Below are 21,496 nucleotides of genomic sequence, written 5' to 3' on the forward strand. Positions count from 1 at the left end.
TGCATTCAAAGATTCTTGTTCCTGCCCCTCGCCAGAGACGCATGCTTTCTTTCTGAGCGTGGTTCTCAATTCTCAGGGGAAGAATCTGAATGTCCCAGCTCAGATGAGATGCCAAGCTCTGGACCGATTGGCAGAGACGGGAATGGGTTTTATTGTACAAACATAGCTGCCAGGGAGGTAGCTCTGTCAAGGCTGGCAGGTGGAGACAGTTAACAGGCTTGTCATAGACTTATTACACTCTAATTTCTATTCATTTATGCACCTTCCCACTAGACTTTGAATTCCTTCAGGCAAGGAATGTGACTTATTGACAGTTCTATCCCCAGTGCCAAGTTCGAGGCCTGGTTCGTAATAGATATTCAATAAATATTTGTCGAATGGATGAATACCAATTGATACCTGGCTAAAAAGATTCTCTGTGATGCTGAGGTTTAGTTTTCTTCTTTTAGAAATGCTTAAAGCCTAGCTCGCCTAAGATGTTTACTCATGCGTAGAATCGTCTCTCACAACTCTGATGGCGCAATGGTGACCCAGTTTTCCAAAGTGGGTGATACCTCCCCCTGGCGGGCGCTAGAACAATCCAGAAAGCACTGCAAAAGCAGATACCTACACTTTGTCTGAATTATGGGTTATTTAGGACATCGTTTGTCATTGTCTGGGGTGGGGCAGTGCTAAGGAATTTTGTTTTTCAGTAAAGGGGGTGGTAGACCAAATATTGTAGGGAACCTATAGATAAATGGCTCCACTGCAAACCTGAAAGGTCGGTGGTCCAGATTCACCAGCGACTCCATGGGAGAAATAACCTGGCAAGTTGCTCCAGCAAGATTCCAAACCAAATCCAAACTCACTTCCAGACCCATAGCCGCCCTCTAGGACAGGGTAGAACTAACCCTGTGGTTTCTGAGACTGTAGCTCTTTATAGACTGTCACTGTCTCCCCACAGAAAGATTGCAGTTTAGAAAGCCCTGGGAAGTGGGCAGGTGTGTGTGTGTGTGTGTGTGTGTGTGTGAGAGAGAGAGAGAGAGAGAGAGAGAGAGAGAGAGAGAGAGAGAGAGAGAGAGAGAGAGAGAGAGAGAGAGAGAGAGAGAGAAAGTTCTCTTCTGTCCTATCAGGTTGCTCCTCAAAGCAGAAGCATCCACCTGCAGGACCCCCTGGAATCACAGCAGACCTTTTAGACCTTCACTGAAAGGATCTTACAGGCTTCCTTTTGCATTGTGGGGAGTTCACAGTGGGGCAGGCTCTGTTCCACAGAAATGGGGGCGTTGATGAAGGAGATGCTCTTACTGTGTGCGAGGACCTCAGGGGTGCACCCGAGATACCCTAAAACTCTCACTTCGATGAAAAAAAGTGATGGCGGCTCCTAGATGTTGCTAGGACCGATGGAGATTGTTTGGATTCATTCGTAAGCTCTTAGTAGGCCTGCATGTGTGGCTGGTTTTCAGCGGGAGGTGGGACTTACGTTGACCACCGGGGGCTTTGCGCTTTGCCCACGCAGGGATGATCTTTCTGTGATCTGGGGTTCTTGTTCGGAGGCAGGCGATTATTTAGGTGATATTGGCTCCACTTTTGATTTGTTTGACAGCCACTAATAGCTGGCACTCAACTTTTTCAGAAGCTCAGAGCTCACTGTATCGGAAATTCCGTAACTGAATAATAAGGTCATTTATTATGGATATGGCTTCTGACACCTCTCCCATTTATTATTATTCCTGGTTAAATCGCTTCCCATGAAGCCCAGGGAACATTTCCCATCCGAGGCGGGGTGGTCGATATTGACTTTCTCTGGGTGGAAGTGCAGTTTGGAAAGGGGTCCCAAGCATGGAGGCAGCATTTCTCTGTGGTGGAGAAGGAGAATTGGCAGTGGGATGCAGGCAACCTTTCGCCGGGGACTCACCTCTGTACAAGTGCAGACACAGTGTGCAATGGAGAGGGGACAAGGCCAGTCCGTGTCAGCCCTAGTCTGCGAGATGTGCCTGCAGCTGCATCCAGCTGTGCTACCCAGTGATCGCAATGTGTTAGAGAGCCAGCAAAGAGCTGCCCGGATGCCGGCTCATTGCAGTCCTGTTCACTGTGTCTGAAAGGCTGAAGCAACCCAAGTGCCTACCAACCAACCACGGCACATTGTCATCACCAGACAATGAATGACTGCGCCATAGAGAGGTGCTTGCTGTTGTCGTGAGGTGCTGTCCAGTCGTATCGGATGCATGCCTGGGGCCCATTGCTGTGACCACTGGGTCACTCCATTTCACTGAGGCCCTTCCTCATTGTCGCTACTTTAGCAAGCATGATGTCCTTCTCCAGGGACTGGCCTCTCCTGACAATATGTCCAAAGCATGTAAGATGGAGTCTTGACATCCTGGTCTCTTCCACAATTAAAAAAAATAGATTTCAGGCAAGCAAGTCAGGAGGGGCACGGTCATCTCACACAGGTGATGTTCGGGCTAGTCTGATAAGGGTCACTGTCAACTGTTTGCAGGGGGAGGGATGAGGGGACTGAAGGCGACCCCCAGGCAGGAAGGCCGAAGATTCAGAGTCTGCCTGCACTGGTGTTGCCCCCACGGCAGAGCCGAAATGGCTGCAGTGTGGACTGGCTCATGGTCGTGTGGCCTGCAGAGTTCTGGATGGGAGGGCCCTCCTCCAGCAGCAGTAAGGTGGATCCAAACCAATGCATATACTTTTTTAAGGAACCCTGTGGGAGAAAGACAGGGGTTTCTACTCCTGTAAAGAGTTAGCCTTGGAAGTTCACACAGGCAGTTTTACCCTGTCCCCTAGGGTGCTGTGAATACTCATCGACCCGGTGGCAGGATGTCAGTGAGTGAGAGAGCAGAGGGGTGAAAGAGTCCTGGTGGCGTAGTGGTGATGAGTTGGGCTGATAACTGCAGTCAGCAGTTCGAAGCCATCAGCTACTCCACAGGAGAAAAATGAGGCTTTCTATTCTTGTAAGATCAACAGTCTTGGAGGCAGGTCTACTCTGCCCTGTTGGGTCACTAGGAGTCAACATAACTAAATGGTGGTGTTTTTTGGTGGGGGTGTATTTTTTTTAAGGCTATCAGAGGGAGCCCTGTGGTGGAGTGAGTTAAGAATAAAGCTGCTAATCACAAGGTCCGTGGTTCAAGCCCACCAGCTGCTCCACAAGATGAACTAGTCTTAGATGAGTAGTCTTAGAAAACTCTATGGGGTGGTTCTCCTCGGTCCTGGAGGGACACTGTGGTCAGAATCAACTTGATGGCAGTGAATTTTAAGGAGATAACCGGGGTGAGCTGAACAAGCAGACCCTCGACCACACTGGCTGCAGCAAGGGTCTCAGTCAGGAACCCCTGTGAGGATGGCCCAGGAGGGCCTACATCGGTGTCTCCTTCTGGCGCCCATGGGGTGCAGCCAGGGCAGAAGTGTTTACATCCCACCTCCCAAGCGGTCTTGTTTCACTGTACATGGATGCCGTGGCTCTAGTGCTCCAGGTGGTCGTGACAGGTCACCTCACTTCGCTGCTCGTCGGAAGACGTTTTCAGGAGATGCTCAGCACTCCCGAAGTTCCTGTATGAGCGTCCAAGGTGCACGCGCGTGTGCATATGCGCACAGGGTGGAGGGAGCCATGCTGGGCCCTGGAGCGAAGCATCGGGTTTCTGGCGTGGACCTAGTGTCTTTGAAGCCAGCTCCCTCCTGCGGTAGCAGAGAAGCTCACTGGAATGCCTGTTTTGTTTCTTTCTCTGTGTCCCAGGTGTGACTGAGCTCGGGAAGGGCATGCTGTCGCTGCTGGAGGTGGGTCCCATGTCCCTGCCGTGTGCATGGGGTGGCCCTGCCGTTCAGTGACCCAAGCGTGAAGCTGTGAGCTGCCTCCTCTCTTGCCCGCTGTGTCCTTCGGAGTGACTGTTCCCCTGCCCTTCTAATTGTGTGCTGTCCACCTCCTGCCAAGGCCAACAGCCCAGTCCACAGGAAGCATCTCTGGGGCTCGCCTGTCAGCCTGACCATGAACACAGCCAAAGCCAATGTCAGCCAAGGTTCCCAAGGGACGCGGGGCCCCCAAGAGCAGGCCCTCTCATGATGCTGGCCCCCGGGAGTGAGCACCATGCCCATCACGCAGGACAATGCCGTGCTGCACCTGCCCCTGCTCTGCCAGTGGCTCCAGAACAGCCTGCGGGAGGGCGGGGCCGGGCCCGAGCAGAGGCTGTGCCAGGCCGCCATCCAGAAGCTGCAGGAGTACATCCAGCTGAACTTCGCCGTGGACGAGAGCACGGTCCCGCCTGACCTCAGGCTCCCCGAGATGGAGATCTGTACTGTGTACCTCACCAAGGAGCTGGGGGACACAGAGACGGTGGGCCTCAGCTTTGGGAACATCCCCGTCTTCGGGGACTATGGGGAAAAGCGCAGGGGGGGCAAGAAGAGGAAAACCCATCAGGGCCCCGTGCTGGATGTCGGCTGCATCTGGGTGACGGAGCTGCGGAAGAACAGCCCCGCCGGGAAGAGTGGGAAGGTCCGTCTGCGTGATGAGGTCCTCTCCCTGAACGGGCAGCTGATGGTTGGCGTGGATGTCAGCGGTGCCAGGTGAGTCAAGGAGTGGAGCGCCAGCTGGGCCTGGGGCTGGGGGTGGTGGTGCTGGAGGACCAGTGTGGGGCCACACAGGTAACTGTGTCCTGCTGGGGAACAAAGCTGCCGGCGGTTTGGTGGCTCCATGAACAAATGGTGTGAAAGAAACACAGTCTCTTCCTGGAAATTTCCTAGTGTTTCCTTCTTGCTTCCTTCCCACTTGGCTCAGAACATTTTCTTTTCCCCTGAAACTCGGGGTAGAAAGAAAAGCAACAGTGTGTAACACATGTGGGTGAGATGGGCCCACTTGAGTTAGACACTCTGTGCATTTGACCCAGTGTCTGAGCGACAGAGAGGAAGGCTCTCGGGGAGATGGATTGACACCGTGGCTGCAACGATGACTCAGGCAGAGGAGCCATTGTGGGGATGGCCCAGGGCTGTGCAGGGTTGCCTGCTGCTTGTGCAGAGGGTGCCTGTGGGTTGGAATCAACTCAGAGGCACCTAACAACCACAGTAACATCCCACCTCCAATCAGAGACCCAAAGACTGGGCCATGAATATGTGACCCTCAACCTTTCTCAATCTGTCTTCATCCGAGCACCCACCCGGGAGCCCCTAACCCGCTTCTCAAAAGTCCCTGGAGATGATTAAAGTGTCTTTAGAACTCCCGTGGCTTCCGCATCCTGAGCGGTCCTCCAGGAGCTCACCTGCATGTTTCTGGAATGTTCTTGACCATAATGTGTTCCTGTGTTCCATCCATGTGCCTACTACCATGGTCGTAGCTTAGGACCGGGAGGTTTTGTCATTTTCCAAGTGAATCTGGTGTCTCCAAGGTCACGCTCAGGTTCAAGACGTGCTAGGAGGACTCGTGGAACTCAGGGAAAGTGTGATGCTCCTGGCTGCCATTTGTTGCAGCCAACAAATACAGGTTAAAATCAGAAAGATAAAAGGCCTTGGATGGCCCCCAGGAGATCCCAGGCACAGCTTGCGGCTGTCCTTCCCCAGTGGGTTTGTACAGGCAGCATGGAATTCGCTCAGCCGAGATGTGTGACTCCATGGGGAGTGTTGCCAACCAGGGATGCTCCCCTGAGCCGTGTGTGCAGGTTTTGATTGGGGACAGACAGGAACCTGAGCACAGAGCGCCCGGCGGCTGACCCAGTTACTCAGGCTGCAGCTTTTTCAGAAGTCCCACTCAGACAGCAGGGCTCACAGCCCTCACCATAGATTGCACCATTACCCTGTTTCCCCGAAAGTAAGACATCCCCCCAAAATAAGACCTACGTACAGTTTTGCCTCTCGCTGAAATATAAGGCATTCCCCCGAAAATACAACTCCCCCAAAATAAGGCCCCCTGAAGTTACTGTAACTCTGGACTGTAGCAGCGGGTACTGCTGCACAGCTCACTATTGGCCATGGGGCAGCCGGAGCAGACAGGAAGTGCGAGGTCTCTTTTAATAAAACAAGAAAGCAGTAAACAATAAATGTGTACTGTATTCTTCTCCATGGAAAAAGACGATATCCCCTGAAAATAAGGCCTAGTGCATCTTTGGGAGCTAAAATTAATATAAGACACTGTCTTATTTTCGGGAAAACAGGGTAGCTTAACCTACCTGGTCCGAGAGCTCAACCGATGCCAAGTTACTCTTCCAGAAGGATGTTGGCAAGGTCATTGCCTGAAGCTGGTCGAGAGCCAATCTTTTCTCTGGGAAATACAGGATGTGAGCACCCCAAACCGAGTTTTAATGGTGGCTGTTGTTATCAGGTGCCATCGAGTCGGTTCTGACCCTGTGCACAACAGAATAACGCACCGCCTTGTCCTGCCCCGACCCCACAACTGTCCCTATGCCTGAGCCCGTTGATGCAGCCATGGTGCCAGTCCATCTCGCCCCGGGCCTTCCTCTCTTTTGCTTCCTGGCTACTCTACCAAACATGATGTCCTTCTCCAGGGACTGGTCTCTCCTGACAGCGTGTCCAAAGTCTGTGAGACGAAGTCTCGCCATCCTGCCCTCTGCCCTCTTCCAAGCCAGAGTTGTCTGTCCTTTGAGCAGTCCGTGGTGCTTTAAATGATGAGTATGTTTTTATGCTCATGCGTCATAAAGAGAGTGGAATGTGGACGTTGTAGGATCCCTGAGCTGCATCCATGTGCAGGGCTCCTGTGAGAAGGATGCCTGAGTCCCAGAAGGAGTGGATCATGGTGAGCTGCGGGTGAGCCTGCAGGGAGCGAGTCAGAAGAGAAGCCCAGCCTCCCATCAGAGCTTCGCATCAGCAGAAACCAGCCGGAGACCAGGGGCTGAGGGAGCCATTAATGCCGTGCGTGTCAACTCCGGAGGCAGAGTGCAGGTGGACAAGAGACAGGATAAGCCAGCAGGCCGTAACCCAGGGTGGTGAGCACATGCAGGCACTTACTCAGTGGGCATTCCCAACAGGACTTCCTTTTGGTGGCCTCTCCGACTAAAAAGACCCTCATGGCGAACGACCAGGTGCCTGGCTGGTACTTACTGGGAAAGGCCGCTGGTTCTCAAGGAGGGGTGGTGAGCTTATTTGCAAACAGAGCTCGTCCTTAGAAAAAGCAGAATTGACCACCACAGAGCTCACCAGGCTCCAAGGAGCCGGAAAGGCGACTGGAGACCCTGCGGGAGGGGTTGGGTCCCTGGGTATGAAGGAGAGATCGCCCTCTCACTAGCCAGCCCTGCTAGACAAACAAAACCTCACTGCCACTCAGTCAGTCTTGGCTCAGTGACCCTATAAGACGGGGTAAACGGCTCCTGTGGGTTTCTGAGGCTGCACACCCTTCTGGGAATAAAAAACCTCCTCTTTCTCCCTCCGAGTGGTCGGTGGGTTTGAGCTGCGGACCTTTGTGTTAGCAGCTCAGTTCATAGCCCACTGTGCCACCAGGGCCCTTTCCTCATCCCTGATAGCGCCTGCCTTGTGCCTGTGTCTGATTTGAAAGGAAAAGTGATGGAGAACTACATAGGATGAGGAACGATAAGTAATCGGGACACACATTCCATATTACGCTGTAGTCGGTGTATGTGAGGCTGACCAAAGAGCAGGGGCAGGGAGGTGGACCCCAAAGCCACGGAGATAGGGAGTTAGGGGAAGTGAGAAGACAAGACCCACTGCTCGGTCTTTAGGGCTCATGAATAGGTTCCCTGAGAGGCTCACATGGTTTGCACTCAACTACTAGCTGCAAAGTTCAAACCCCGCCCCCAGCAACACTGGAAGAAAGCTCTGGTGACCGACTTCCATAACACTCACAGCCGAGAAAACCCGATGGAGTTTCTTCTCTTGAATGATACTGCAACGAGCTGGAATCAACCCCAGGCCTATGACCCTGTTGTCTCCTTAACAACCAGAGAAGACTAAGCTCATTTTCTCAAAGTCCCCTCCCTGGTTCTCTTAAAGCACCTTTTCCTGAGCAGAGTGGGCATGTTCGCGTCCACTCACTGGCTGCCATCGAGTCGGTGCTGACTCAGAGCGGCCCCTGTGGGTTTCTGAGACGGATGCTCACCGCTCACGGGAGTAGAAAGCCCAGTCTTGCTGGTTTCAAACTGCTGACCATGCAGATCGCAGACCAACACGTAACCACTACACCTCCCCAGGCCTCCACACTCTCACTTCATCTCCAACACAACTGTATAAAAACCAGCCTCAGGTGTGAACGCTTAGCCAGAGAGAGGCCATGTAACTCGCCCAAGGTCACCGCAGTATGGAGTCACGGAGATTTGACCATGGGTGTATGTGGGTCCACATCCGAGGTTTTAACCATTAGTACGCTCCCTCAGAGTCGGCCCTTTGGCTGTACTTGTGTCCTGCCCGGGTGTGGTCTGGTGCCTACGTTTCTGGCTGATTCCGAGCTTGATAAAATACCTCCATCCTATGTCCGTATTGGCAGTCACTGGGGAAGGAAGTGGTTAGTCCATCTACCTGACCTGACAAAGAAATCAGACGGCTCTTCTCACGTCCTTCAGGGAAAGCCAATGCAATATAAAATGCCGTTGGCAGACCTGACTAGCCAGAGCGTTAGGATTAGAAGCACGTTGAGATCGAAGGGTGAGTCTTGAGGTGTTTTCTGAAGTTCTCAAAGTGCCCGTTTCTTCTCTCTGTAGCCGACGCACAGCGCCCTGTGCTAATGTGTATGTGGACCTCAAACACCACGAGAATGACTTCGGCTTCTCTGTTGTTCTGGTTGTGAGAGGCCCTGGAGGTGGCTGGCAGGTCACCCACTCAGAGCCACACTGTCTGTACCCCAGAATGAAACTCCTCCGCCCGCCCTGCACCCTCCTCCCAAACGTTATGTCAGAGGCCAAGGTTACGGTCATGGTGCCATTCCATCTCACGGAGGGACGCCCTCATTTTCACTGCCCCTCTACGTGAGCAAGGATGATGTCATTCTCCAGGGACTAGTCCCTCCTGGTCACCTGTCCAAAGCAAGTGACAGGAAGGCATCCTTGCTTCTAAGGACCATTCTGGCTGTCCTTCTTCCAAGTCAGATATGTTAGCTCTTCTGAAGGTCCGCAGCTCCTTCAGTAGTCTTCGCCCACGAGGGTTCTTTAGAGACCTCAGCAAACAGCCCCCTCGGTGGATGGTTGCATCTTGACATCGGACTCAGCCAGGTGAACGCTTCCTTATTGGTGAGCCCCAGGTTTCAGGGCCTGACACACCAGCTTACCCCTGCACCCCACCAACACAGTTCATCTGCCACACCAGTGCTTGCCATTCCGATGCTGGAGGCGGACCTTGGGACCGTGGGTTCTCCTCCCTCCCTTGAGTTTGCTTTTCCATTTGAAACTCCCTCTGGTGCTCTTTTGACCCTGTCACCTGATGGTGGGTCCATTTTTAGACGCATTCCTCTCTGACAAGAGCTAGCCCGGGACCGGGAGTGCTCGGTGGGTGCGGTGGATGTGTGCGCGGAAGCGTGGGAGGAGCAGGTGCACACTGCCGATGAAGTCATGGTTTGCTTATTTCAAAACCTCATCCAGGTCGGTCTTGAAGGCTCGCCTTCAGGAAAGAACAGACCATTTCTAGCCGTGAGGTGGATAGCCTCTCTGCCGGCCCGACCTGCCTGGGAAGCTAGATCTGTGACTGCCCCAAAGCTGTAGAAGCCACTCCGGCCTCCTCCCTGGCTGGTCCCCTCTACCCACCACTCCCAGCTCCGCAGCTTAGTTCTAGGCTTGCGGAGTAGCTCTGGGACACCCCCTCCCCATCCTCCAGAGTGATAACAGTATTGTCCTGGTGTCAGCTTCCAGAGAACCTCCGGACAGGGCCGAGGGAGACTGGGTGTTGGCAGGCACAGCAGGAGCACACAGAGGAAAGTCTGGTTTGCAGGCTCCACCATCCCCACGCTGGGGAATATCTGATTTTCTGGTATGTTCTGTGAACTCTTCTTTGGTACAGAGAGAACTGGGAATGTTTTATAGATTAGCTTCTACCAGGAACAGTTTGAAAGCCCAGTCGCTCCCTCCACTAGCTTTCTGCAAGCAAATGAGGCCCATTCCCTGAGGATAGATGGTCCCAAATTGGTAACAAAATGTGGATTTAATTAAAAACAAAGGCCACACAGCCTAGGAGAAACAATTAGCCTTTTCTGAAACGGGAAAGGACCCACTGGAGAGGTCTTTTTTCAGGTCGTGGGTCTTGACTGACCTTCTTGTAAAGGAGTAAACCTGAGCGAACTGAGCACGGAAAGCACCAAGACCAGCCTATTGGCTGAGCGACTGTGGGCAGGTGGCCTCAGGGACAGGAGGTCGGAGTTATTTCCCTAAAGGGCAGTTTGGTGGATGAGATCAGATGGGCTGGGGAATTGTATCCACAGCAGCTTCCTGGCACATGGTAGCTGGTCAATAAAAGGTACCTTTTAGCACCGCACCTGGTCTGCCTGAAGCAATCCGAATCACCCAGGTCACAGCAGGCAACTGAAGACAGACCTTTGAGTTTGAGGGAAAGAGAAGGGGCCCAGACCTCTCAGCAGTTCCCTCAGCAGGGAAGGCGAAGAATAGCCTTCAGCCTGAAAGTTGGATGGTTTTCAAAATACTGAACAACCGGAATGGTGTGCCTCCAGCCCCTGACACAGGCATGTGCTGGATGGAGCAGGGCCCTGAAGTCCCCCAGTGGGGTAGTACCTTTGAGGTACTAGAAGGTAATGTGCAGCCTCGGCAGTCCCAGGAGAGGGCCAGGGTGCCGGGCTGGAAGAGGGCACCGGGGGCGATCAGGACTGATACTGTGCCAATGGGTTCCAGTGACTTTCCACTCCTTTTAACACGTGTGTGCACCATAGGGTGTTCAGTGGCTACGATTTGGGGAAGCGGATCACCAGGCTTCCCTTCCGCTGTGCCTCTGGGACTCTCCAAGCACGCAGTCAGCAGTCACATGTGTTCTTCTAGGGCTTTGGTGGTTCAGGGCAACAATTCTCACCTTCCATGCAGCTCGTCTGGCTTCCTTTGCAGTCCAATGCACCTCGTGCGTGGCCACCACCCACCCTGAGCGGAGACTTGCAAGTTGCTAGGATCTGCGTAGGTTTCAGTGGAGCTTCTAGACTAAGGCAGACTAGGAAGAAAGGCTGCTTCCCAAATGCAATCCGTGAAAACCTGTGGGCACAGCGTCTGACCTGCAAGCACCCTTTGGGGTGGCTCAGGGCCGGCAGCCTTTTGTTCTGCTATGCACAGCGGGGTGGGTGGGTGGGCGAGAGGGAGGGATTCGGCGCATTGCATACTGTGCAAACTAGCTAAGCAGCAGGTCTGGCCAACAGCAGCCTTCAGCACAGTACCCAGTGACTTTAAATTGTGTGTAAAATTAAATTTAGGGTCGTTATGAGCTTATGCTCTGGTTACCCATGGCAACCTCGAATTCTCTCTAGGTTAGAGCAGATTTTAAACAGAGTGTCAAGAGGCTGCTGGAAGGTGTGACTTGGAGAAATGACTGCAGGTAGTGATACAGGAGATCGCAGCGAGGAGGAATTGCCAATTACAGCTTTCTAGTGCCGTCTCTGGGGCCTCGCAGCTGAAGATGCCCACAGGCTCCCTGGCGCCCGAACAGCTCCGTATTTCTAGTCAGGAGTGGTCATGACAATGACCCAGAGACAGTCAGCAAAGGTTAAATTGCACCCCGTTTTCTGTTTAAGAAGGCAGAGATGCTGATAGTACACACTCACAAGATTTCCATTATCAAAGGTTAAAAATAAAACCGGTCTCAGCGATTAACAGCTCCTTCTCTGGAAAGCCCGGTCCCCAAAGACACCGTGTGAGCGAAGCGCCCCCGCTGGCCAGTCACTAGGCGGCCTGCTTCCCCGCCACCCCCACCCCCCAACACACAATTTCATTGCACGCTTTGGTTTCTAGAAGATTCCCCAGCGTTCCTCCAAGCCCCATTTCTTCACTGTACCCAGGGAAACTGAGACTCTGAGAGATGGCTTTCCAGGCTCAAGGATCGTCTTAAAAAACAGAGAGGACTTCATTTCAGAGCCTTCGCCTCAAATTCTACAACTTGTCCTTTAACGCTACGAGCAGTAATCAGGGGAATTAGGGGAATGGTAAGTGTGTGACTACTAGCCAGCCGGAAGATTGGTGGTTTCAAACCCAGCTCAGAAAGCACAGCATGTGTGTGTGTGTGTGTGTGTGTGTGTGTGTGTGTGTGTGTGCACGGACAGCTAATGACAACAAACAGAAGGAAAATGAGTTTTTCCCTACACATTCTCTAAATGGATGGTGACTGTATCTAGAACCTTCCATGCAGCACTTCCTAAGGAGTCCTTGCTGGCCTTGGGAGCGGACCTGGGGAGCGTGCTTTCCCAGCTGGTCAGAGTGCTGCTACCCGCCCCGTGGCGAGACTCGGAGAGGCCTCTCCTGCCACCTCGTGGTTGAAGTTGAACGCATGGAGGGACATGCTAGGAGGGAAGGGGGGTGGGGGATCTTGGACAACTGTGCTGTCAGGATGCTACCTCTGGGTCCCCAGCTCTGTCTGCGTGGCCAGCAACGGAGCCATCTCCTGGCAGGAAGTAGCTCAGCTGCCATCTTCCTCTCCTCCGTGACTAGTGTTCTGCGCTGCCCCGGGAAGGTGCCCCGTGGAGGCTCCCCCCGCGGAATCCTTCCCTAGCGCGCACACACATAGACCCGTGGCCTTCGTTCCTCACGGGCAGACTAGAAGCCTCTCGATTAAGCTGATCCTTGTTCTCCTCTTTATGACTGGCGGCCGAGGGCGTTTCTCTTTCTGCTAGCCTCCAGGAATCGCACAGCCTCCAGGAGAGTGTAAGTAACAGGAACTTACACACTCCGAAGACCACAGGAATGGAATGTCTTTCAGATGGGCCCCTGGTCAGCGCCGGAATGGGGCAGGTCAGACTCCACAGCCGGCCACCCCTGAGTGACTTCCGTCCACGATGGAAAATGGAGAATGCAAATAGATCAGGAGGGGGTTATATGTAGATCATTATGTGTAGATCGTTGTGATCGGTTCTCCCTTTCTCCCCCCATCTTCCCCTTACCCTCCTGGTATCGATACACTCATTATTGGGCCTGAGGGGTTGATCTGTCCTGGATGCCCTGTGTTTCCAGCTCTTCTCTGTACCTGTGTACAAGCTCTGGCCTAGCCGGATTTGTAAGGTAGAATTGGGGTCATGATAGTGGGGGGAAGGAAGCATTAAAGAACTAGAGGAAAGTTATATGTTTCATCAGCACAATACTGCACCCTGACTGCCTCGTCTCTTCCTTGTGACCCTTCTGTAAAGGAATGTCCAAATGCTTACAGATGGGCTTTGGGTCTCCACTCTGCACTCCCCCTCATTCACATTGATATGACTTTTTGTTTTGGGTCTTTGATGCCTGCTATCTGATCCCATTGAAATCTCATGATCACACAGGCTGGTGTGTTTCTTCCATGTGGACTTTCTTGCTTCTCAGCTAGATGGCCGCTTGTTTATCTTCAACCCTTTAAGACCCCAGATGCTATATCTTTTGCTAGCCAGGCATCATCAGCTTTCTTCACCACATTTGCTATGCACCCGCTTTGTTTTCAGTAATCATGTCGGGAAGGTGAGTACCACAGAATGCCAGGTTATCTGAACAAAGTGTCCTTGTGTTGATGAAGTACTTTAGAGGCCCAGTGGGGACTGGGCTTTTTTAAGACATTGTCTGTTTGACCTTCTCACTGCCATTGAGGCAATTCTCACTCATGGCGACCCTATAGGACAGGGAAGAACTTCCCCTGTGAGTTCCCAAGACTGTCACTCTTTCCAGAGTAGAGAGCCCTGTCTCACTCCTGAGGACTAGCTGGCTTTGACTATCTTCCAAGTTTTGCTTTTGTTTTTCCCAAATCCGGGTTTATCTCTTTTGTATTTTGTTATTACCGTTCTTGACTCTCTGCTATGTATCTTTCTATGTTGTTGTTGTTTTTGTTGTTGTTTTCTATATGAAGCCCAGGTCGGTGACTCTCTAGAGACAACAACAACAATAAGGTGCCTGGGGGGTACGTTAGGGGGAGGGGGCTAACGGGGAGCTTATGTCAAGTAGTACAGGAAGGAAGAAAATGCCTAGAAGGTGACGGTGGTGGCGATTGTACAGCACCGCTTGCTCTGCCGGAACCATTGAATGGTGGGATGTCAGATTATGGCCTAATAAAATGGGTTTGGGGCGGTGGAGGGCATTGTGTTCTTGTAGTTGCCACACTGGGATGCCCAGGAGAGCCACAGGGCCAGGGAAACATGCATTTGCGCAGCAGGGCGTGTTCTTTATCTTACAAACACGGTGACTGAACTTGACTCCTGGTGTAGCTCCGGATAGGCGCCTGCATTTCCACATAGTCTGTGTGCCAGGGACTCTGTGTCCTGTGCTATGTGATGTGACCCAAGGGATCCACAGCCGTTGAGTGGGTTCCGACTCATCTTTAAAGAAGGAAACGTAGTGGGCCGGTGGTGGAGCACTCAGCTTTGAACCCAAAAGTCCATGAAAACTGCAGCCTTGGCAACCCTGTGGGGTAGTACTATCCACTACAAGTCAGAACTAACTCAACAGCAATAGGTTTGGTGTTTGGTTTGAATCTTTATCGAAGCAGACTGCTGTAACTTTCTCCTGCAGAGTGGCTGGTGGGGTCGAACCTTTGACCCTTTGGCTAGCAGACCAAGCACTTCACCACTGCTCTACCAGGGGTCCTTAACCCGAGGGAAGGAAGAGAGTTGTATGTGAGACTTATTTCAAGGGATGGCAATTGGCATGGACTTACTAGGCAAAGGAGTGTATGGACCAGTGGGTTAGCTTTTTTGGTTTGAATTAAATGAATGTTGACCAAATAGGCAGGTATCCAAAAGAAACTTGTAAGAGGAAAGAAGATGATTAAAAATAAAACACAACTCGAGGGGAAGCAAACAGTAAGAAAATGGCCAGGTTGACACACGTACCACATGGGAGGTTTAAAAAAAAACACGAGAATTCCGTCAGATCTACAGGAAATTAGCCCCCAAAATAAAATCCAAAGACTATTTGAAATGGACATGGGGTGGCAACGTGGATTATGCGCTGAGCTGCTAAATGCAAGGCGCGCATTGCAAACCCAGCAGCTGCTCTGCAGGAGAAAGGCGAGGCCGTGAGCGCCCATGACGAGTGGCCGGCTTCGAATCCCATGGGACGTCTCCTCTGCCCGCTCGGGTGGCTGGATGGCACTGGGTTTCGTGTCCGTCATTCATCAGCAGCAGGAGTCCGGACTGCGGCAGTGGGCTTGTGTTCTTTGTTTTTAATCATTAAAGAAAGAAAAAGCCTCATCCTCAGCATGGATTATACTTGGAGGTAACAGTTAGTGGTGATACGGATCCATTTCAATTAGCAGGATATTTACCAGCTAAACAGCCACAAGATGAACCGAAATCATGTTAGCTGCTCCAGCAGCATGTCACGCCCTACAATACCAGACCTAGTCCAGATTTTTTTTTTTTAACTAAACTGCATATTTAGGAGCCCGCTTGTTGGTGGCTTTGTTGTACTTAATTGCTTCAGGCCAAAAGCCAACCCCCATTAGGGAAACACCCATTCTTATTGAGGCAGTAAAAGGAGCTCCAGGAGCTCGTGCCAAACAATCTGGCTATAAAATGACACGCTCCGTCAGCAAATTCAGCTGGAAGATGCACGGAAAGCCCTGCTGACGTCGGAAAGCAGCCCGATGCGGTGTGGGAGGTTCGCTGGCCCGCTGAGCTACCCTTTCCTACATGCTCCAGGTAAGGCTATGCGCCGACTGTGCTTTGGGGGATGACATAGAGCACAGCCTACTGGCTGGTGAGTCAGTACAGGACAGAAGGACCAGCAAAGATGTACGTTCAGTGATTAATGACTTGGAGAATGCTTAAGTAATGCAGCGCGGGGAGGTTATGTAAGCATAACCACAGCGGCTGTGAATGGAATGAGAAAGCACGTGGATCGGGCTACAGAAATAGGCCCAACATGAGCTGGATCTACTGCCATGCTCAGTTGAGTAAGCATGACCAAGAAGCTAAAGACTGACATGTTGACAGTGCGCAAGAATGGCTTCAGTCTAGATAAGACAAGCTTTCATAGAACTTTCTGAGACTTCTTATGGTGAATTGGGTGGAAGGTTTACAGAGCAGGTCATGAGTTGTACATTCAATGGTCCATAGCCGCCCTTTTCTTTCATCGCATCTTTGCAATCAGCCCCTCAATGGACTGTCACCGCTGCTTTCCTGCGCTTCCTGTTTCCTCGCCCTCTGAACGTGGAGGCTGGGGAAGTGCTGCCCTTTTCAGTTCACGTGGTTGTTATGGTTTGATTTTTTGCCACAGGGTGAGTTCCGTCCCAGACCTGATGAGTGACTACGAGCTAGGGCTTCGGGATCCAGCTTGTCTTTTTCCAACCAGCAAGCCTGGACTCCTCTAAGACTTGGAGTTCTGCTCCACGTTTTGCTCCCGCTCGGCCCAGGACTGCAGTGCGAGCCTTCACCAAGTAGATGGTAGCAGTTCCGGCCACCATCCGGGTATGGAGACTGATGTTAGTGCGGCCCCGAGTCCTTTGGACAAGTTGTTTCCATGTAGATGTTTTTCCTTTTTCATCCCTCGTCTTTCCTCCAGATGGGAAGAGGCCAGTGTTTGCCATTTAGATGGCTGTTCATGCGCCTAACATCGTGGACGTTGGCTTTTTGTCTGCAATGAGGTGGCAACCACAGAGAGGCTCTCTCTGCAGGCGACGCGGGTGCCATGTGGAGTCTGTGGCAAAGCTCTTAGAGCTGTCAGACTCAGGCATGACTACGTTGTTGTTGTTTTCTTTTATAACCAAGAGTAAACATCAGTACTACGTGAGGACTGGCTAGTGTCAGACTAGGGGAGAAATGGGTGGAGCGTGGAGGTGTTAGGGTTCTGGATTGGGGTTACCTGGGCTCTTTGCTTCAGAGCACTGAAGGAATTCCCGCAGCGGAAGCACTTTTGTCATCCAGGTGAGTTTTTATGAAGAAAAGGGGCTGGTTTCAGGTAGCACAGTCTCACAAAGGTACACACTCTTTCTGGAAAGTGCGCCAGGCCATGCAGAAGCCTGCCGGGGTACCAACCAGGCGTGAAAAACCACGTGGAAAGAATCCCAGAACGGGAGCGGGCGCCCACACATGTGGAAATAGGGAATCCCCAGAGGCCGAGAGCTTGCAGGCTCGAACAGGCCCTGGGCAGGCCTTGAGGGGGATCACAGACACACACACACACACACACACACACACACGCACGCACGCACACACAAACTGGGGAGGCGTGGTTGAAGGTATTGGCTGACCCCTTTGGCTGCGTTTAGGCCTACCTGTGTGATGTCATGGGCCTAAGACGGTGTGCCCAGTTTGGTTTTGCCTGGACCTAGGGGGCTTAGTTTGCACATGCCCAGATCTGGATTTTCCCGTAGGTGTCCAATGGCTGCCTGATTTCTTTCCAACCCCATCATTGAGGCCCTTTGCAGGCATCAGAGAGACAGCCCCCTTGTTGTGCCTGAGGCTTGCCTGACTGCTCTTCTTTGTGGCGGTCAGCCCCGGGCAGGTGGGAGGTGGCTCCTCCTTCTCCCTTATGTTGCCATAGAGGAGATCCCATGGGGCGTCCCCACTGTTTACCGACGTCCTTGACCATGGAGTCCATCTGACTCATGGTCACCCTGTGTTGCAAAGCAGACGATGCTGCGTAGGGTTTTCATAGCCGGGACCTTGCAGAAGCGGGCGGTGTTTCTCCCACCATGCTGCCCGGTGGATTGGAATCACAGACATTTAATTAGCAGTATATTGTACACTGCCCTGGCCACCCAAATCCATCTGCTGGATTCCCGCTCACCGTGGCGCGTTGAAGGATGCCCTGATAAGAGCCTGCGCTTCTTTCCAGAAGAAGATCTCCCTCTGTCTCCCACAGAGAAGCTGGGAGGTTCAACCACCACCATTTTTGGGGGGCTTGTCCAACGCTTACCACAATCCATACATCCATCCATTGTGTCAAGCACATTTGTACATCTATTGCCATCATCATTCTCAAAACATTGGCTTTCTACTTGAGCCCTTGGTATCAGCGCCTCATTTCCCCCCTCCCACCCCATTCCCCACTCCCTCATAAGCCCTTGCTAATTTATAAATTATTATTATTTTGTCATGTCTTACACTGTCCGATGTCTCCCTTCACCCATTGTAATCAGTTACCCCTTTCTACGCCATCCTCCCTCCACCCTCCCGGTATCACCACTGTAACCACTGTTACTGAAGAGATCATCTGTCTTGGATTTCCTGTGTTTCCAGTTCTTATCTGTACCAGTGTATATCCTCTGGTCTAAACAGATTTGAAAGGTGGAACTAGGATCATGATAGTGGGGGAGGAAACATTAAAGAACTAGAGGAAAATTTTATGTTTCATCATTGCTACATTGCACCTTGACTGACTCATCTCCTCTCCGAGACCCTTCTGTAAGGGGATGTCCAGTTGACTACAGATGGGCTTTGGGTCTCCACTCTGCACTCCCCCTCATTCACAATGATGTGATTTTTTTTTTTATCAAACCACCAACTTTGTGGCACAAAACACAAGTGTTTCCCATTTGCTATCCATATCGATTGAGATAGTCGTTCTCAGTGATAATGCTTCCTGATGGCCAGGCTCTCAAAAAATAAACACACACAACCTGTCTTTTCAAGGTAAAGGTGATGTTATAACAAAGTACAGGAAAGCATCTTTTGAAAGAAACTGTGATAGGTTTTGAATCAACTCGGCTCCCCAGGGTTCTCAGTAGTTTGGCAGTAATCCCCCAGGCAATATGGCAGGAAGCTGACCACTAGATGCCGGATCCAGATCCATCAGGATCCATCATGTCATTGACTCCATGTTGACATTGAACCCAATGTCCATCAGTGGCCTTGGGTTCTTTGACTATGTATGCCAGCCTGCATGAGTCAGCTTACCATCTTACACATGGACTTAAACTGAACTAGACTTACCACCTTCTACAACTGCTTTAGCCTTTTCTTGACATAAATCGCTTACAACTATAAGCATCACTGGTTTTCTTCTCTAGAGAACCCATCCTAACACACCACACTATAGAAAGAGCATTTTCAAAATCAATTTTTGGAAATGTTTCATTAATTATATGACTGGGTTTTCTTATTATAACAAATTATGCTTGCCAGCAGTGAGCCATGTCTACGTATTTAAAACCTAGGAAACCCAATGTAATAGTTTGCATATCTTCTAAACAAAGGATTTAAGAGAGCCCAGATGTTAAAAATATCAACATGACAGGGCTTTTCAATGAATTTGCAAAGAAAGCTCGAGGAAGTTAAAATTCAATGCATAACACTTTAACCAAAACCAAAAAAGTAATAGCTCAGCTTGGAAAATGAACTTGTGGTTTATTAAATGCAGTCACCAACATCACCTTCTCGCTTCCTGCCTCACTGAGTCGGTGCTGACTCATAGCCCCCTGTCTAGAGCAGCGCAGAGCTACCGGTGGGTTTCCAAGACTGTACATCTTTCCAGAAGTAGGAGCCTCCATGGAAAAGGAGGAAGACCTGATAAGACGGCCTGACCCCGTGGCTAGACCACTGGGCTCGGACACCAGATGGGACAGGACTGGGTGGCGTTTTGTTTTCTTGCATGTGGGACCACTATGAGATGACACCGACTTGACAGCACCTAGCAACATGTTTAAGATGCTTCATAAGGACACATGGCTTCCAGTGGAAGCGGCATGTTAGTTGCTGTTGTTGTAGTTGGGTGCCGTCAGAATGAAACACCACCCCAAGGTGGCCCTCCTTACCACCAACCCCCATTTATTCAGGAGTTGAAACATACCTATGCTGATCATGTCCCCAGACGTTCGCTGCTGATGTCCAGCTGAGTCGGACTCATAGCGACCTTTTAAGACGGGAGAGCTGTTCCGCGGGTCTGAGACAGTGTTTCTGTGGGAGCTGGCGGATTCCAACCGTTGGCCTTGTGGTGAGCAGCCCAACCAGGCATCCTATCCTAAGCTAAGCTTTTTGAAAACCAGAATCTGTTTCAGGACAAAACTCCTGTGGGTGGCACAAATGGCTAAGTGTTGGCCTATTGATTGACAGGCTGATAGTTCAAACCCACCCTAAGATGTCCTAGACAACAGGGCCCTGTGATCTGCTTCTAAACGTCTTGTCAAGCCATGGGGCACAGTTCTACTCTGCAGGGTCACATGAGCTGTTTGGGGTGTTTTTGTTGCTCGTGTATTTTATTTGTTTACATGAACTGCCTAATGAACTCCGGGAGTGCATTCGTGAGGTGTTAGGCTGCTGACCAAAGTTCAGCAGGTGAAATCCACGTTCCACTACCTAGCTTTTCCTGAAAGTGATGTTCACTTTATATTATTAGTTTTTAATACAACCCTCACTGCCATCGAGTCAATTCGGGCTCATGGAGACTCCATAGGACGGAGTAGACTGCAGTTGGCGTTTCCAAGTCTCTAAATCTTTCCAGTAGAAAACCGCCTCATGGTTCTCCTGAGGAGCGCCCGCTGGGTTCGAACCGCAGACCTTGTGGGTACAGCTCAGTTTGTAACATGATGCATCATTAGAGCTCCTTGTTATCTTTTAATAGAGGCGTAAAAGATGTTAAACTATCAAGTACCGTCGATGAAGTGTATCTTTCTAAAAAATTGCTACAATGTATTCATACAAGAGTGCATGTATTTGTTAAACATAATATATATTGGAGGAATGCATGGTTCTTTTCTTTACTGCGAGCATGAGAAATCAAACTGTGGAGTCGTCATGCCCCAGCATTTGGCCTGGTCCGCCTAAGGAAGTCTCGTCTGAAACACATGGGTTCTGCAGGTTTCTGAAAATTAACTCGCTGGTTTTGGGTTTGGGCATGTCTCTCATCAGCCATGTCCCCCTCACCTACCCTCAACTAGGGACCCTGAGCATTGGTTTACCTGCCTCTGCAAGCTGGACATCCCCTTCCTCCCTCCAACTGCCACCTTCCACTGCCCTCCCTGTCATCGGAGTTTGCACCCCGCCCCGCCTCCGGCACCCAGACACCTGGCTCTACTCCTCTTGTTGCCCCAGCTCTCTCTGGCTCACTCTTCTCCAGCTTGTTTTTTTTTATTTTTAATATTAGATTATTTTATTGTGGGCTCTTACACTCTGCTCACAATCCATACATTCATCCACTGTGTCAAGCACATTTGCACATATGCTGCCATCATCATTTTCAAAGCATTCTCTTCCCATTTGAGCCGATGATATCAGCTCCCCATTTCTTCCTCCGCCCTCCCTCTTGAACCCCTGATAAGTTATAGATTATTATTTTCATATCTTACATCGTCCTCCGTCACCCCTCACCTACCCAGCTTATTTTAAAGATACTACTGAATTCCTCAGGCACCCATGCCCTATCTCCCCACATACACCAATTGTTAAAAATTTCAATGGCAGCATGAATCTGACATTTTGAAACAAAAGAATAGCTTGCAATACGTCTACTGTACGAATTGTGACATCTGTCTTACG

The 21,496-nt window shown here is 51.1% G+C and overlaps 1 protein-coding gene across 1 annotated transcript in view; it reads left to right on the forward strand.

The window, feature by feature from the left end:
- The first annotated feature begins 4,066 nt into the window (after positions 1-4,066).
- PDZD2 (PDZ domain containing 2) overlaps positions 4,067-21,496 on the forward strand; it is a 258,471-nt gene continuing 241,041 nt past the window's right edge. The window contains exon 1 of the mRNA XM_075542642.1: positions 4,067-4,542. Within this exon, the coding sequence (XP_075398757.1) occupies positions 4,067-4,542 (476 nt within the window). The remainder of the gene's footprint in view (positions 4,543-21,496) is intronic.

This window comes from Tenrec ecaudatus, chromosome 2 (genome assembly GCF_050624435.1).
Source record: "Tenrec ecaudatus isolate mTenEca1 chromosome 2, mTenEca1.hap1, whole genome shotgun sequence".
Classification (NCBI taxonomy): Eukaryota; Metazoa; Chordata; class Mammalia; order Afrosoricida; family Tenrecidae; genus Tenrec; species Tenrec ecaudatus.